General features: G+C 58.2%; 1 protein-coding gene across 3 annotated transcripts; it reads right to left on the bottom strand.

Annotated features, from left to right (window-relative positions):
• Window positions 1-4,393: 4,393 nt before the first annotated feature.
• On the bottom strand, window positions 4,394-16,371 carry NEK8 (NIMA related kinase 8). Of its 3 annotated transcripts, none has more exons than XM_042026192.1 (15): window positions 16,208-16,371; window positions 14,713-14,918; window positions 13,517-13,749; window positions 12,733-12,864; window positions 12,338-12,546; window positions 11,857-11,936; window positions 11,406-11,587; window positions 11,044-11,194; window positions 9,863-9,939; window positions 8,578-8,695; window positions 8,163-8,313; window positions 7,800-7,963; window positions 7,426-7,584; window positions 7,161-7,319; window positions 4,394-5,496 (listed from the first exon to the last, which is right to left on the bottom strand). In XM_042026192.1, exons 2-15 carry the CDS (start codon window positions 14,846-14,848, stop codon window positions 5,468-5,470), a joined length of 1,980 nt encoding a protein of 659 aa, XP_041882126.1. In that variant the 5' UTR covers window positions 14,849-14,918; window positions 16,208-16,371; the 3' UTR covers window positions 4,394-5,467. The 3 variants fall into 3 exon arrangements, with proteins under 3 accessions (XP_041882126.1, XP_041882124.1, XP_041882125.1); XM_042026190.1 differs by lacking the exon at window positions 16,208-16,371 and adding an exon at window positions 15,186-15,376; XM_042026191.1 differs by lacking the exons at window positions 4,394-5,496; window positions 16,208-16,371 and adding exons at window positions 6,445-6,979; window positions 15,186-15,379.
• Between the last annotated feature and the right edge of the window lie 348 nt (window positions 16,372-16,719).

Raw genomic sequence — 16,719 nt, 5'->3', positions numbered from 1 at the left:
CCTCGTCCGGCTCCGCCCGGGGGCCGGACGGGGCGGTGGGACCGGCCTGAGCCCGCCCCGCGACGGGGGGACGGCATCGCCATCGCCACCGCCCCCCGCCCGGACCCCGCCTCCCCGCCCCGCCGCCGCCGCACGGCGCGGGTGGAGCGGTCCCGGCACCCCGGGGGCTCGGGGAGCATCACACCGGGGACAGCCCCCTCCGAGAGGTTTGGGGGAGCACCCCACCGGGCACAGCCCTCTGGGGGTGTTTGGTACCCACCGCACTGGGAACAATCATCTCAAGCGCCTGTGACCCTCTGCACAGGGAACAGCCACCCCAGGAGTTTGGGGAGCATCGACATCACATCACCCACGGCCCCCCCACCCACTGCAGCATCCCCTGGCCCAGGGCTGGGCTCTGAGGGCACACACCGTACTGTCCTCGCTGACCCTACATGCCCTCCTTGACTCAGAGGTGTCCCAGGGGTGCCGCACGCCTGCAGGCAGCCCGGGGCCACAGTTGAGCTTCTCAGCGAGGCTGGAGGTGGGATACAGCTCCCAGACCTGCTCCTACCAACAGCAACTCGTGTCCCAGCCATCACCCACAGCAGGACATGGAGGGGCTGCCCTGAGCCCCCCACGCCACAGGCACGGGGGGGACACACGCTCTTGTGGCTTTGTCTTGCTGGGAGCTCACGCCCCAGGCTGCAGCCAACAGCCTCCTTCCAGCCACGGTTTGCAACTGAGCAAGAGCCCGGAGGAGGGAGAATAAAAGCAAATCTGTCTGGCTCCAGCCCCCTCGTCACTCTTTCAGAAATCAGAGCAGCATATGGGAGTATTTGCCCCTTTCCCCAGAGATGGAGCCGAGCAGATGACAGGCTGTGAGCATGTGTTAGTCCCACCAACGCTCACTCCAGCCAGCTTCCCATTAAGGGTGGCAGTTGCTCCAGACCCAAATGTTAGCAGTTTTCAATTAGCAAATGGCAGAGGAGCGGGATTCCTGGGGGACACGCTGAGCAAGTCGAGCTCTATCACTTGTCACTCAAGGAGCTCACGTTACCCTTCTCCCCGAGAGGCTCTGCTTAAAATAAAACCCTGCAGCAGCCCGGGGGGAGGCAGCCTGCTCGCTGCCAGAGCCGCCACGGAGGGGATGGGTGGCTCATTTCTGGGGTTACTCTGAGAGATGTGTTAGGAAAATCCACAAACGCCAGAGGTTTATGTCCAAAAAGGAGACAGAGGAGTCCTTCAACTTTATTCGAATACAGGGAGAAATGCCACTGGAGCATGCGCCTGCGGGGTTTTCTCTCTCTCGGGGTTTCGGAGGGCACAGCCTCCCTTTTATCCCAGCTCCCGGCCGCACGTTGCCCTCTTCCTTTCCCCATCGGCTGAGGTACTAGGAAGGTACAGCCTTCCCGAACCGCCTACCCCATATCCCCCCTTGAACCTACTGTTTTACCCCAAAGTTCAGAAGTTCAGCCTTGTGCAGACCCTTGCCTGTTTCCGGAGCCAAGCTGTCTGGGCCCGGTAAAGAACCTGCTGCCCGAAGTCAGTAGGGGCATTAAGACCCATTTCAAAGACGTTAACACCCATCAAACTGTTTGTAAAGACATTAGCACACATCTTTCCCCTCAGACGGCAGGTCGTTCTGACCTGCACTGCGGCTCCCAAATACCAGGGAACCTTGTACTGGGGTGCACTGGGCATGAGCTGCCATCAGCAAGGGATTTTCTAAGAGAACGTGAGTCGCTGCTCGGATGATGGAGAGCGCTGAGCTAAAGTTTAACCAGCTCCCAGTGATACTGGAAACCCGACAGGTAAAAACAAGTGACAGTGGGCAACTGTACAGGGAGCAGTGGGGAGCCAAAGGCACCTTGAGCCGGGGATGAGGCGCTCCTCGACTGGGTTTGCTCAGGGCTGTGACCCCCCCAGGGCAGAATCTACCAGCAGCCCCATGGTCCAGCTGGTTCTGCCACTCTGTGCCAGCACAGCCCACAGCCAGGCTGTCTCCAACAAGAGGTAGGCACTACCCAGACACTGTCCCTGACATGCTGTGACCTGGCCCCGGCTAAAAACTGTCCCCGGACACCACTATGGGACAAGGTTCAGGCCAAAAGGACAGGTCCTTGGTATCCTGGGGGGTGATGGGACTCCAAAGACAGGACACATCAGTCCTGTAAACACAGGCAGCCTGTGACTACGATGACAGCCACGAAACAGCCGACTTTTATCATTATTTACTGCTTCTCTTTGATGTTTTTAAAATTATTCTTCCCTAACCTCACTGAAGAGCATCTCTGCTAATTAGCCAAGAGCTGACAAAGCCATCAGAAGGTGCTGGCTGTGCCGGCAGGGCGGCTGGGAGGTGTCAGACCCTGCAAACAAAGATCCCTCCTTTTCCCCTCTCCCTAAGCAAAGCCCTCCCCGCACTCAACATCACAGCCAGGCATTTGTCTCACACAAAGGCGACACTCAGGGCAATTCCCTTTGTGGAGGTGATATGTTCCCTGTCCCCCATGATGGGTCACTTCTTGAACCCATCTGGGCTCGGAGAGGCTTCTTCTCCTCTTCCCCAGCCTCTCCCTGCTGCTCCATCCCTCCGCCTTGTATTTAACTTAAACTGGAGGGACAGAAAACCGACGCTCCGGCTTCTAAAGAAGTTAAGGTGGAGCCTTTCGCCCCGGGGAAAGGAGTGGGGAGAGTCCTCTCCCGGCTTCTGGGGCCTCGTGCCCAGGCAGGGCAGGGGTAAGGGATCGAGGCAGACGGACAGAGGGACAGCAGCCGCCCCTCCTGCCGAAAGCCTCGTGGGAATGAGGATACGACCTCGGCAGAGGTGCCGGAATCAAGTCAGCTCCGGGATCAGCAGGCGGTTTGGGCTGTTTCCTGCTACAGTAATGGCCCCAAGTCAGCAGGATCTTATTTGGAACAGGGACAGCCTTTCCCTGGGTGACAATGGCCAGAGGCGACTCGCACCAGGATGCGCAAGCGGGGACCAGGCAGCCTCATCCCACATCACCTCCCCTTCCCACTCCCCTCCGGCCCTGCCTTTCCTTAGCAGGAAGAGCCGCGGGGACACTGATCCACCACCAGCTCCACAGAACACAGGAACAAAACAAGGATAAAGGGAGAAGCCCTGAGACCTGCAGATTTCACCGGGAGCTTCTGCAGGGAAACAAAGCAGCAGACGTGAGGAATGCAAGTGGCCTATTTGCCCGGGCTGCTCTCTGCCTCCGGCAGCGCGGACGTGCCTCGGCTTGTCGTTCCAGGAGCTTTTGTTGCTCGGGGCTGGGGGCCTCTTTGTTTCCTTTACCCTTTCGCCAGGCTTGGTCACAGCCCGGTATTAAATTATTCAAATGATCTCGCTGGGCTTCACAGCTGAACTCCTGTGCGGAGAGCCCAGGCTGCAAAATCCCAAGGGCTCCAGCCCTCGCCGGAGCCCCCGGCCCAGGACAAAGCACACTGGTCCACACTGGTTTCCCCAGTCTGGAGCAAAGGATCCCAATATTCAAGCTGGTGACACCTCCAGCCCCGGCACGGCAGTGCAAAGGTGTCATAAAGCCATAAAACCATCCACCTAACACCAGCACACCGATAAGAACGGCGGGGCGAGGTCCGCACCCCTGGATTTGGCAGCCCAGCTGGAGCAGGAAGAGCCTGGCTCCTGACGCAGTGGCATTTTGGTGCCACCGCTGACAAGACAAAGGGTGTCAGACCTCTGTCCTGCCTGCTGCTGTCCCAGCCAGCCCTCAGCCCTGGTAAGGCTGCAGGAGGAACACCAGCCCCTTCCTACGGGATGTGTATAAATGTGGTGTGGGGCGAGGGGAGCCCTGAGAGCTCTGCACAACAGAGGCAAGAGAAATCTGATGCTGGAAGGAGCTGGAGCTGCTGCCAGCTCCACACAGGGAGGAGAGGCAGCGGCCCAGAGGGGCTTTGAGGCAATTGAACCCAGCCCTGCAATCACCCTGGTGCCCAGGCTGGTCTGGGAGGGGAAAGCACCTTCCCCAACACCGGGCTGAGCCGTCCCCTTAACCTGCAGCGCAGGAAAGTGCCAAAGGACTGGCAGAACCTTTGAATTCCAGTCGGCTTCCTGGGATAGCAGGGTGTAATCACTTGAAAAGGCAGCTCCACAAGAAACAAAAAAGGCAGGGAAAAACCCATGCACCCACCCTGCCAGGAGCCAAACAGGGAGGCTGTGTCTGCAGCCAGGGCTGCACACGCCTCTCCCGGCCGGACAGGACCTGCTCCCTTCCCCAGCCGGAGCCTGGGAGGAGAGGGAAGAAAGGGCAGGAGACCTGCAGAAATTCATTACCTTCCACATGATAGAGGGATCAGTTGGCTTTTACCAGAGCCCGTCGAGGTTTCCCTCATTGAAAACAGGAAAGAATCACAAAAATAATTAGAGAGATTTCATCTCAGCCAGCTTATGAAAGCACCGACTTTATACACAACAGATTGGCAACAGCACAAAGATGGATGTGAAAGGCAAGAGCATTTGCAATGTCAGACAGATCAGAGACAGAAGCTCATCAAAAAATGGCCCAGGGCACATGTAAGTTAAAAAAAGAAAAGAAGAGGAAAAAAAATAAAGGAAAGGAAACGACCCTTCTGGAGACAAAAAACGTGACTCCTGCCCGTAACACATGGATGTGCCCCTCCTGCCTTAAAGATCCCTGGTGAAAGCTCATCAGCTCCCTGGAAAAATCTGGGTTAAAAAACTTCAAGTACTGACAATCCCTGGCTGTGTTTTGCTGCCTTCCCCAGCTCAGCTGGGAGCCAGTGAGCTGGTCAGCAGCAGGACTGAGGGGCCTGAGGACAAACATCAGCTGGAAGATCCTCCAGCGAGCTCCTGGGGCCAGGGGATGCTGTAATTCGAAAGCTCCAGGCGGCATTTCGGGAGAGCTGTGCAGCACAGGGAAGCTGCTCGTGCAGAGCTCGGCCAGCCGTGCAGGCAGGACCCTCCAAAGTGTGCTCAATAAATGGGTGAAACGTTTTAGAGGGGGGATGGGAAAGGACAGACTTCTCTAATTAGCACAGAGGTTTGCATTTAGTCACCCAGCACAGCGCCTGGGGCCCTGACTCCAGACGCTGCTGTGCAAAGGCTGACAGCTCTCTCAGACACGGAGCTGTCAGCCTGGGCTTCGTAACCAGAAACAGTTTGCACAGAGGAAAACAACCTCTGTGCTCCTCACCCTTCCACACAGGCACTTCCAGCAGGGAGGGGAAAAGCCACGGTGTGACCCCCTGAAGGCACACAGGAGCTCTGGGGATGTCCACCCCATGGCATGTTCAGGGCAGCGACTCTCAGGCACTGGAGGTTCACAGTGACAATTCAATAAGTGAGACCAGCTCTGGTTCCTTGGGAACCATCGTTAGGAACTCTCTGTTTGCAGACTGCTGCCTTCAGAGCGCAGCTGAGGAGCTCTGGAGCCTGGAGTGTGTCTGAGCCAGGCCACCGTGGGCAGCAGGAAGAGCAGGATGTGGCTGCTCTCACTCACTGGGAAGGCGATTCCTCCACAGCAGCTGAAACACAAAGGGTAAAGACCAAGATTTAGCTGGAAGCCCCACTTTGATGAAGCTACAAGAAGCGTTCTGCCCCACACAGGCCTGATACCCAACAGATGGACACCACAATCCCTGTCCCCTTCCCTACAGGAAGCCATTGCAAGACCTCAGTAGTGGCACAAAGTTAGGCAACGCCCAGCACACAGAGCCCAAACAGGACGAAATGCAGTCTCTTGAGGCTTGTGCTCTCCTCCTCCTCCTCTCCAGCCTGGCTTCTCCCAGTTATTCTGTGTTTGCAGTGGGATTGAGAGGAGGGTGCAGCAGCAGCTCATGATAACCTGGGCAGCAGTCCAAGCCAGTCAAAAGCAGAGTTGGCCCCACAGGAGGAGCAGAACGGCCACCCCAAAGGTGGAGCACAGCTTGCCTGTGCCAGCACCCTCCCAGGCCAGACAACAGCCAGAGCTGACAGCAGCAATGACATCACATGTGTCACTGGATCTCCTGTTTTTGCTGGAGAAATTTCCAGGCAGATTGAGCTGTGTGAAAGCCCAAAGTCAGATCTCAGCTCTTTACAGAGCTCTTGATGCTTTTTTGCACACTGGTTGCTGAGGGATGCTGGGGCAGGCGAGGCTGCTGCCCTCACACCGCTGAGTTTGCACTCCCAGTACTGGGACAGGACAACGTTTCGGGCAGTTGGACAGCAGTGGGGCTACACACTCAGTCCCTGCTCTTACAGTGCTGCAGGTGGGAGCCCATAAACCAGCTGCCACAGAGTGCAGGGCAACTCCAGCAGCGGAAGGGGAGAGCAGCCTGCAGTCTTCCTGTAGAGACAAAACCCTTTTACTCCCATGACAAATGCCCTACTTGTTCCCGAGCCTGGGGACTTGGCCATTCCCGTCCCCTTCACGTGGCAACACACATCACAGAGAGCTGGGCACTCTGTGGGGAGGAACATGCCAGAGAGCTGGGCACTCACAGGGGAGGAACGGGAGCCAGGGCCGATTCCGCTGCGCCGGGGCCATCAGCCGGGCCTCCTCCCCTCTGGGCTGTAATTAGCCTCCTTGAAGTGGGCTGAGACTGGAAGCCCTCAGCCCAGGCTGAGGCCATAATCAGCCCAGCAGAGGAGGAAGAAAGGCCCCTGCAGCAGTCTGGGCCAGGCTCCCGTTGTACATCCAGGCAACGGAAGGGCAGGTCACGCCATGGGCACGTTTTAACTGCGCTGCGATGCTGCCTTTGGCCCGAGCAGAGAGGAACCACAAAACCATCGCTATCTTTTCCAAACCACAATGGAAAGGCAGCAGCCAAAATGACGCCTCAAATCTCAGCTTCTATTTCAGCAGCATCAATTAGAGAACTGCTCTTTTTGGATACTCTGTGGGCCGCTGGCACGCCAGCTCCCCGCCGGCCGCAGCTTGGCCAGCCTACCTGTCTGGGAGTGCATGAGACAGCCTCTGCCATCCCTTTGCTCCCATGGCCCAGTGGGAGAGGCAGTGTCACAGAGCTGAAGAGCAGAAGGGGAATTATTTTGGGCTTCAAGTTATTTCCATTCATCTACAGCTCGAGAAGGACTGGAATAACACAGAGCTTACGTGCCAGGGTTACTCGGCACAGCTCTGGTCACAAGGCATTGTGTCTGGCTGGGCCCTCATGGCAGGAATCACAGGGACAAAGCCTTTACTCACGCTTTACTGCCAGCAGTGTGTTCCCGTGGCAGCAGGCTACAGAGGTCACCAGGTATGGATGTGTCTCCTCCAGCTGCACCAGCCTCGGCACTCCCGTTTCCTCGTCCTTCCTGCCCAGGCGTCCCCGGGCTCCTTTCCCCCACGTGCACACCTCGCCGTCTGTAGAGAGATGTAAACACCTCGCTGCACACCTGCCTTGACCACAGCAGAGCCAGAGGCCAGCCAGGGCTTGCTGCAGCTCAGGACATGGTGGCTTCAGCCTCACCTGCTCCGATGGCCACAGTGAAGGCATCCCCACAAGCCACCACGGTGACCTTCATCGTCTCCAGCCCCACAACCAGGTGGGGCACGCGGCTGTTGCGGGAGGAGTTGGTGCCCAGCTGCCCATGCTGGTTGCTCCCAAAGGTGTAACAGTGGCCAGAGGCTGACAGCAGAGACGAGAGACACAACTGGGTGTCACTTGGGACACACTGAAACCCCTGAAGCTCTTTGCTGTCTCAACACTGAGCATCCTGCTCCACAGAGCTTCAACATTGTGAGCAGGGTGTCTCTTGAGAGACTGCCCATGGGAAACAGGCAGAAGGAAGACAGGGAGAATGCAGGTGTCCCCCCTCTCAGAATTTGGGCACACAGCCTCACCTGTGACAGCAGCCGAATGTGCTGTGCCGATGTCAGCACACACAATGGGCTCTTGGTTCAAGGGGGCTGACTGGGCACACACAAACACAGTGGCCTCCTCCACCTGGTCCTCTGGGGAGGGCTCCTCTGCTGAGCTGATCCGGTCTAGGCCCAGCTTGTTACACCTGAACAGCGAAAATCTCAGGCTGAACGCAGCCTGGCACGGACACCCCAGAGACACATCCTGCCCTGGAATAACCACACCATCAGCAGCATGATGCTGAGGGGTAGGATCACACAGGGATGTTTTCTGGAGCTCCTTGGTCACAACACGGACAGGCCCAGGAGGGTAAAATGTAGAGCACAGACCCTCACCCCTCTTACCTGTTGCTCCCACAAGCAAGGATCTGGTTCTTCACTGTGAGGACCATGGAGGAATCAATGCCACAGATGACCTTCTGAGCCTCGTGCTCTGGAGGGACTGTGACCTGCTGGGGGCAGTTGTGGCACTCCAGGGTGCCCAGCCCAAGGCGACCTGGCAGGAGGAACAGAGCAGGGAACAGCTGATGGCAACACACACCCTGAGCACAGCACTGACACAGCTGCTGCAAAAGCCCAGCCTGGGATCCCAGAAAGCAGTAAAACCCAAAGCATGGGGGCCCTGGTATGCAGCAAAACAGCTGCAGCTCTTCCACACCCACCCACCCTGGCACATCTGGAGGGGACTGAGGGCAAGCAGGGCCAGCAAAGGGAGTGGGAACAGGCACAAGCCCTGTTCTGCAAAACAGACATCTCTTACCATTATCCCCCCTGCCCCAGGCAAACACTTCCCGTTCGTTGGAGACCGCCAGGACGTGAGATGCTCCACAGGCCACCTGCACCATCTCGTAGCCCAGCAGAGCCTCCACAATCTTGGGCTGGCAGGGGAAGAGCAGCAGCCGTCAGCCGAGACCTCCCAGCCTGCCCGGCTGCTCCCATTCCTCCCACCCGGCCCCCCCAGACTCAACACAGTGCTGGCAGCATCCCAGTTTTCATCCAACACAAACAACAGAGAAATGTCTTTTTTTTTTTTTTTGTTCCAAACAGTCTTCAAAGGGATAAGAGACTACGTGCACACAGCACAGAAGATAATGCAAACATCTCTGGGGCGGAAGAAAGCAGCCAGCACAAGAGTTTGGAGAGGGAAGAGGTTCAGCAAGGGTTGGGATTCGCTCCCCTGCCCATGTGGGGAGTGCCAGGGGCTGTGAACGCCTGCTCCGAGCAGGCAGGGGCTTGGTGCAGGATGCGTTGGCTCAAAGGCTCTCAAAGGCTCTCCTGCAGAGGAGCTGTGAGTTAACAGCTCAGATTCGTTAGGGTGTGGAGGGACCAGGATCTCCACATTTCACCCAGCCCCTGCTGTGACCTGCTGTTAGATCTGACACCTCGCCTCATACTCATTATCCTCCTCAAGTGAAAAGCACCGTTTGCTGGGATCTGGCTGCTGCTTCCAACTGGTCTCCCCTCCCCAGCCATAAGCAGGGAGCAGCTCAGCTCTGGGAGGAGCAGGAACAAATGGGCCAGCTGACCACAGTGACAAATGGCACCAGTCCCCGGGCTCGGCTGGAAGCCATCGGCTGCTGCCACATCCGAGGGCAGGCGAGGAAGAAGCTGGAAGGGAGCAATGAGCCCTCAAACCCAGTGTTCTGAGCCAATCGGAAACACACAGCTCTTCTTTAAATACTGGCTCTTTTGAAAAATAACTTTTCTCAGTGAACCCTGGCAGCTGCAGGCCAAGAGTGAAGCAGGCAGGTGTGTGATTGGAGGCAGACTCCAAGCTGGGAGCCTGCCAACAGCAACCACAAGGCATCTCTTGACTTCCCCCACGCTCAAAGGGATCATTGTGTAGGGGGGGGATAGAAAGAGAGAGGCAGGTTGGGTCTTTTAAAACCCGCAGTGACAGGGAAAGGAGGGGGAGGGGGTCAGATGCCAGAGCATGCCTGGGATGCACATCCCTGGAGCTGGGATGAGCCTGCTCACGTGGGGCAGAATCCACGATCTATCCTTTACCCTGGAGGAGCAGCACGCCCAGCACCCTTTCCACCAACCTGGCTCACATCCGTGAAGTTTCTGTGCCCCAAACAGCCATTGCTGCCGCTGCCGAAGGTCATGATTATCCCCCTGTCTGGAGGAGCAGAAAGAAGCCTTGTCAGTGGCACACGTGAGGCCCTGCACGGCACACGTGAGGCCCCACGAGGCGACACAGCCGAGGGGTGGCCGTGGCTCCCAGGACATTGGACCCACTCTGACTCAGAACGAGCTGCAGGAGTCACAAGTCTTGAGTGAGCTTCCAAGGAGCTGCAGGAGCTTCCAGGCAGCTGCAGGAGCTTCCAGGGAGCAGCAGCCTCACCATGCTGCAAGGGCTCAGTGAACAAACAGCAGTGATAAGAGTGCTGAGATAACACTGCTGCAGCTGTGTACGCAGGAGCTGCAAACCCCACGGTCTGTCAAGGTGTTAAAGTCACAGAGGCACTCCCTGAGCAGCTGCCCAGCAGAGGGGTGGCAGGAAACATCATGGGAGGTAGGATAAACACATGCCCATGGAGTTTGTCCACTGCATATCTGCTGCCCTGACCCCGGCAGAAGAGCAAACAGAGCTCCCACAGGATCACTGGGAGGGCTTTGCTCCTCAAACATGGCCTTGGACTGGTGTGCGTGCTCCCCTTCCACCCAGAACACTTCCTGGACTGCTCTGAGGGGGCTTCAAACCCTGCTATCCTGCAGTTTGAGCACAACCAGTCTTGCAGCAGCTCACGCTGACTCCTCACTGTGACACCAGCCACTGCTGGTCACTGCGTGTGCCCGTGTCACGCTCACAGAGTATGTGACACAGATGTTCCTCACACTGCACCCCCCACTGTCAGTTCTGGTTCCAGGTAACACCAGTGCAACCAGGACAACAAGCACAGGAGATTTCACAGAATCATAGAATAATTTATGGAAAAAAGTAATGGAAAAAGACCTTTAAGATCCTCTAAAGTCCAACTGTTTGTGGCCTTCCCCATACCAGGCAGTTTGGGACCAAGTTGACCAGTGTGGCATCACAGGAGGACCATGTCTGCCATTTCTGACCTCCACCTGATGCTACATGAGAGGCCAAGAGGCCCCTGTGTCACCCCAGTCCAGAGCATCTCTCTGGTTCCTCTCTGAGCAGGCTCCCCGGGCAGTCCCACTGGGTTTTAGGGGGTTCTGGGACTCGGGCAGGTGAAGGCAGGAGGCAGCAGCTCACCTGTGAGGCAGGCTGTGAAAAGATCACCGCAGGACACGTGTTTGATGGTCACTCCAGACTGGCCCTCCAGAAAGCGGGACACAAACTGAGGCTGGAGCTGCTCGGTGGCTCCTGGGAGAGAAGGGCCCCCAGCAGCACCCATGGGAGGAGCCTGATGGAGAGAAGCCATGGAAGAGCTGGCTTGGAGAACACTGATGAACCCCTTCCCACAGGTTTATCAGCATTACCCACACCCTGGCTGGGACTGCAGTCCTGGAGGAGGCAATGCCAGGGTCTGTGACTGAGCAGAAATTCCTCCTTCACAGAAATCACACATCCGAGGCCTCCACAGCCACTGCCTGCCCCAGGTTCCCTGCACTCACCTCCCACAGGATGAGCCTCCCGGATTTGGTGACCCCAGCCTTCTGTGTCCTGCCAGCAGAGACCTGCACCACCTCGGTGTTCAGCATGGGTAGGCGGAGAGGGGTGGTGATCCCACTGCCCCACGTGTAGATGGATGACAGTGGAGGTGGGATTCCTGTCCTGGCTGAACCACATCGGACACCTGTGGGGCACACAGAAATCATTAGTGTGGATTCCTGACTCTCCTCCCACAGGAAAAGCGATGGTACCAGCCAGTCCAGGTGCCAGCACAGCTGCCAGAGCCAGACCAGTGCTGGTCCAAGGGGCTGCAGGGCTCCTCCAGGGCTCAAGGAAGGTGACATCTCTTAAGTTCCTCTCTCCAGAACCTTGAGTGCCTCTCTGACTTGTGTCACCCAAAGGAAAGGGTCCTTCCAAATGGAGCTGAGTTGAACACACCATGCCAGAACTCACCCCTTGGCCTGGCACTGCTCGCCCGTCCCCCTGTCCGGCTGTGGGTCACTGCTGGCACCGGAGCCAAGGGCTTTTCAGGCCTGCCAAACCAAAATCCAGCCTTTAATGTCCTGCAGAGCTCTGGATCACAGAATGTCTGGGCAGAGCTACAGCAGAAACCATGGCTGAATCACCCACGGCACTGCTCAGTGCTTTGAACAACCTGAGAGAGGGGAGTTGGCACCAGTTCACTTCCCCCTGTGCTCACAACTCTCTGTTTGTTGTCACTGTGATGACAAGCCCACACCTGCTGTGGCACCTGCCTGGCTCTGAGCCCCTGGGCCAGGCTCAGCTAGCAGCAGCTGCACATTGGGCAGCACAGCAGAGCTGCATTGGGAAAATGCTCTTTTTGGAGCTCAGAACAGAGGCAGTGAGCTGGTCAGACATGCTGTGGGCTGTGGCAGCCCGTCCCAAGGGACACTGAGGTGGCAGTGTCACTTGCCTCCTCATTTTGACGCTGCCCACGTCTGTGTAGAGGTTCAGGAGGGGCCGAATGCAGATGGCCTGGGCCATGATCTCATTCAGCTGGGGCCGCTTGGAAGGATCCAGGTTGAGCATGCTGAGGATAAGCTGGCGCAGGTCGGGGCTGTATCGATCCGATATTGGGGCAAACGTCCCGCTCATGATCTTCAACACTAAGGCAGGAAGGTTCTGGAGAGAAAACAAGAGACAAACAGTGGCTGGGCAGTCAGGGGCGAGGCCAAGGAGGAAGGAGCTCTCAGCACTGCCCTCTGCCTTCACACTTCCCGGCTCGCTGAGAAGCGATCCCAGCATACATTTTCACCTCTGTGAGGGGCCACAGCTCCCTGTGCTACGTGTAAACCATAACCCTCTTACCGCAGCTTCAAAAGCCCTCTTGAGGCTGGCGAGCTCGTAGAGCACACAGCCCAGGGCCCAGATGTCACTCTTCTGGTTGTAAGGCTTCCCTTCACAGAGCTCTGGGGAGATGTAGCACGGAGTTCCCACCACCTACAAGAGACAAAAATTCACCACAGTGCAGTGAAACTGGGGCAGAGAGGTGGAAAGAGGAAGGCTTGGTGCAGAGCTGGCTGGAACACCACCACCTAAAGCTCCACAGAGCTGGGCTTTTGTTCCCTTGGCATCAACAGCTGCCTGACAATCTCAGTGAAAAACATGAGGATTTGCCTTTCCAGTGACACATCCAGTAATTGCCTCTAATTTTGCTTCTATCCACTTGAGAGAATCAGAGCCCAGAGCACTGAGCGTGATACAAACGTCTGGTCAGATTAGCCCAGGTGGGGAAAGACGCTCAAATGTCAAGCAGAGAAAGGAGATTAAGGCAGGATGGGAGCGCACAGGCAGGAATTTATTTGCCAAGGATGTGTCAGACGAGTCTGCAAACACCACCCCCAGCAGGAGCCACCCTGTCTGCCCTCACCAGTGGGCCCAGACACCCCATCCTCTCCCAGCTTCGGGCAGGTCTTTCTTACCTTTCTGCAGCCCACAGAGCCACAGCAAACTCGGGCATGAAGATAGCAGCCCATATAAACTCCAAGGAACAAAGCAGCACTGCCTAAAGCCACTTCCAAGAGACTATTGTGAGCCAAATCCAGAGTTTCCAGCCTGCTGCCATGGGATAAGAAGCTCCCCTGCCACTCACCGTGTAGGCTTTGCTCTTGCTGCTCAAGATTTTGGAGATGCCAAAGTCTCCGATCTTGACGATCATGCGATGCTTGTCCAGGAGGATGTTCTGGGTCTTCAGGTCACGGTGCAGGATCTGCTTGGTGTGCACATGGTGCAGGGCCAGGAGGATCTGCACGAAGAAGTGCAGGATGGTGTCCTCATCCAGCAAGGAATTGCAGCGCTTGTGGATGAACTCTGCCAGAGTGCCCCCTGCAAGGAACAACAAAGGGCTGTGGGCATGGGGGGCTGCACAGGACAGCACAAAGCTGGCCTAAAACTGGGGGGATTTTGCCATTTTGGCATCCTAACAAGCCAAGCATGTGGGAAAAACACATCCTGGTGGCACACACAGCACATCCTCCAATGCTCCTGAACAATGGCAGCACAGCTGGTGGGAGGAAGAAACAGCCAGAGAGAAGTTACTGTTGACATATTATCAAAAGCAGCAGGAAAAGAAACACTAAAATTACAGCTCTTGGAACAGGACATAAACCTCGAAGGCAGAACAAGCTCAGCCTGTTCTGCAGAGGAGAATTCCTGCAGTCCAAGAGGCCACGTGGCACAGAGAGGCCCCTGTCAGGAAGGGGAGGTCCAGATTCAGGGCTCACGAACAGCTTTTAGCAAACCCTCATGCAAATGTGGATTTCATCTGAAACTCCACAAGAAATCTTGTTAGAAATGTGGGGCCAACAGAGTTGAAATGTGCCTGAAACCTGAGCCAAGATGGTAACACGCTGATCAGGGACAGAGGGGTTTGAAATCTCCTTGTTTTGGATATGATTAGCAGGTGTAAGGCATATAATCATGGAATGGCTGGGGTTGGAAGAGACCTTGAGAGGTCACTGCTCAAGCAGGGCCACTGAGATTGTCCAGTTCCAGGACCTCTCTTCTGGGTATTTCCAAGGATGGTGACTCCACCTCCTCTCTGGTAAACCTGCACCAATGCTTGGTCACTTGGCTCATGGTCAACTTAGTGTCTACCAGGAACCCCAGATACTTTTCTACAAAAATATCTGCTCAAGAGAGACATGCTTGGACTCCTGGCGGGCCAAAGCACAGGATCTTCACAAGGAGCACAACGTGAGGCCACAGCAGCTTGACCCAAAGTGAGCCAAGTGCTTGGCATCCCCTGGACCTGCAGAGGAGCCAGCACTGGGGGACAGCAGGGCCCACCTGGGGCGTATTCCATGGCGATCATGAGCGCCTTGTCCTCCAGGAAGTTCTCGTAGTACTCGATGACGTTGGGGTGGCTGAGCAGCTTGAGGACCTGGCACTCGTTCTGTGCTGCCAGCCGCTCATCCTTGCTCATCTGCTCCACCGGGATCTGCTTCAGGATCACCAGCTTCTGGTCAGCCTTGCGCAGACACAGGTGCACGATGCTGCGGGGACAGGGACGGGGCCTCAGCGCGGGGACGGGGCACACAACGCAGGGCCTGGCCACCACCCTGGGGTGACACAGATCGCCTGCAATCCCCGCGCCCCGGGGTGTCACACGCTCCGTGCCGTGTCCCCCCGGGTGCCACACCCCGGCCGACCCCCGCATGGCCACAAGCCCTTCGCTGCCAAAGGGGCGCGGCTCAAAGGCCTCCCGCTCCGAGGTAAAAGGGCTGGAGACCTCCCCATCGCCCATCGCCGGCGCCCCTCACCCGAAGGCCCCTCTCCCCACCACCCGGATCCGCTCGTATTTCTCCATCCCTGGGCCCGGCTCCTGTCGTTTCCATGGAGACACTTCCGCGCTGCTACGGCGTCCGCGGGCAGACAAACCGCGCCGTGCGTGTAAGGCCGAGGGGGCTCCGTGTTTCGGCCGGGAGCGGGGGGAAACGCCACCCCCCCGCTTGGGTGGGCACCCCAGTGCCACCGGGAGCCAAACCCTCTTGGGCAGCACACAGGGAGGGAGGTTTGGGGTGCGCTGGGCTGCCCGCCCCGACTGGGGGATGCCAGCAGGACCCCCCGCACCCCCAGAGAGCGGCGGCGTCCCCAGCTGCCTCCAGCCCCGAGTCTGGAGGGGCACCCCATTGCGGGGGGCTGCGCTGCTGCACAAGGGGCACGAGTCCCCTCCGTGTCCCCCCCCCCCACCTGCTTTAGACCCCCCAGGACCATCAGCACTCCCGGGGCCAGCCGTGATAGCTGCTGTAGCACAGAAGAAGGTCCTGCCCTGCACCCAGGAGTGGCAGCCACTGTGCTGGAGTGGGGACAGTGACAGTGGTGGCACTGCCACGTGGCCCTGCTGCCATCTAGCGACAGGCTCACCGGGGAGGGGGGTCAGCCCCCCTCGAGCCAGCCAGCGCCCTGCACCGTGAGGCAGCGATGGGGCAGGACCCCCCTACCCAGGAACCAGCACGCCGCCGCGTTTCGGTGCCCACAGAGCCGGCCTCACTCTACTGCCACGCTGGAATTAGGGGGCACCTTTGCGTGCCCCAGCCCACCCCGCCCTGGTTCCTCCCCTTGTCTTCAGGTGAGCGTTTGTGGCTGCTCCCACTACTTTTCCAAACACGACGGTTTCCCCCACACCACGCGCTGCAACCACCGGCGACAGCCACACCGTGCCGGGGACACACACACGGCGTAGAACAGATGTGCTGGGCCGACGCCAGCTGCGCATCACTGTGGCAGATGTGCAGGGCCCAGCACAGATGGGCAACGTCTGCCACTCATACGCTGCACCCACCTTCCCGCGCTGCCCAGTACAACATCCGACACCCACGCGTGCGGTGTCGCGCACACACGTGCAATTCCACGCCCGTTCAGCAAACAAGCCCACAGCCCGCACACCTGCGAACCCCGCACGGGTGCGGCCCCGGGCACCGGCACAGCCCGGGCAGCGCCCCCGCCGCGCTCCGCACACGTGCGCGCCCCGCCCCGCGCCTACGAGCGCTCACACACGGGCGGGGGGCGTGGCCAGCGCGCCGCTCATCAATGAACGGCGCGGCCACGCCCCTCACAGCCGCCCAACCCCGCGCAGGCGCGCGCGGGGAGGCGTGGCCAGCGCGGGGGGCGTGTCCAATGGGAAGGCGTGGCTCCGGCAACCGGGGGGGGGGGGGGGGCCGGCGCGGCGGGGGGTCGGTGCCTTTTCCCCCACACCACGCGCTGCAACCACCCGCGTGTGTGCGCGCGTGCGGGGGCGTGGGTGTCGGCTTTTGTCCTGTGTGGCGGGGGGAGGTGGGTTGCGCGTCTGAGTGG

Source organism: Corvus kubaryi, unplaced genomic scaffold (assembly GCF_017639235.1).
Source record: "Corvus kubaryi isolate FWS band 111438036 unplaced genomic scaffold, C.kubaryi_AGA036_p1.0 37284, whole genome shotgun sequence".
Taxonomy (NCBI): Eukaryota; Metazoa; Chordata; class Aves; order Passeriformes; family Corvidae; genus Corvus; species Corvus kubaryi.
Note: the sequence above shows the minus strand (reverse complement) of the source record. Positions and strands in the feature narration are given on the sequence as shown.

Bases quoted from the DNA above. Each gene is read 5' to 3' on its own strand.
- NEK8 (XM_042026190.1), bottom strand. From the start codon at position 15,232: ATGGAGAAATACGAGCGGATCCGGGTGGTGGGGAGAGGGGCCTTCGG. The intron at 12,865-13,516 runs GTGAGTGGCAGG...TGTCTCTTGTAG, and splicing joins GCAAGAGCAAAGCCTACACG to GTGGTGGGAACTCCGTGCTA. The intron at 11,588-11,856 runs GTGAGTTCTGGC...TGTGCCCCACAG, and splicing joins GAGCAGTGCCAGGCCAAGGG to GTGTCCGATGTGGTTCAGCC.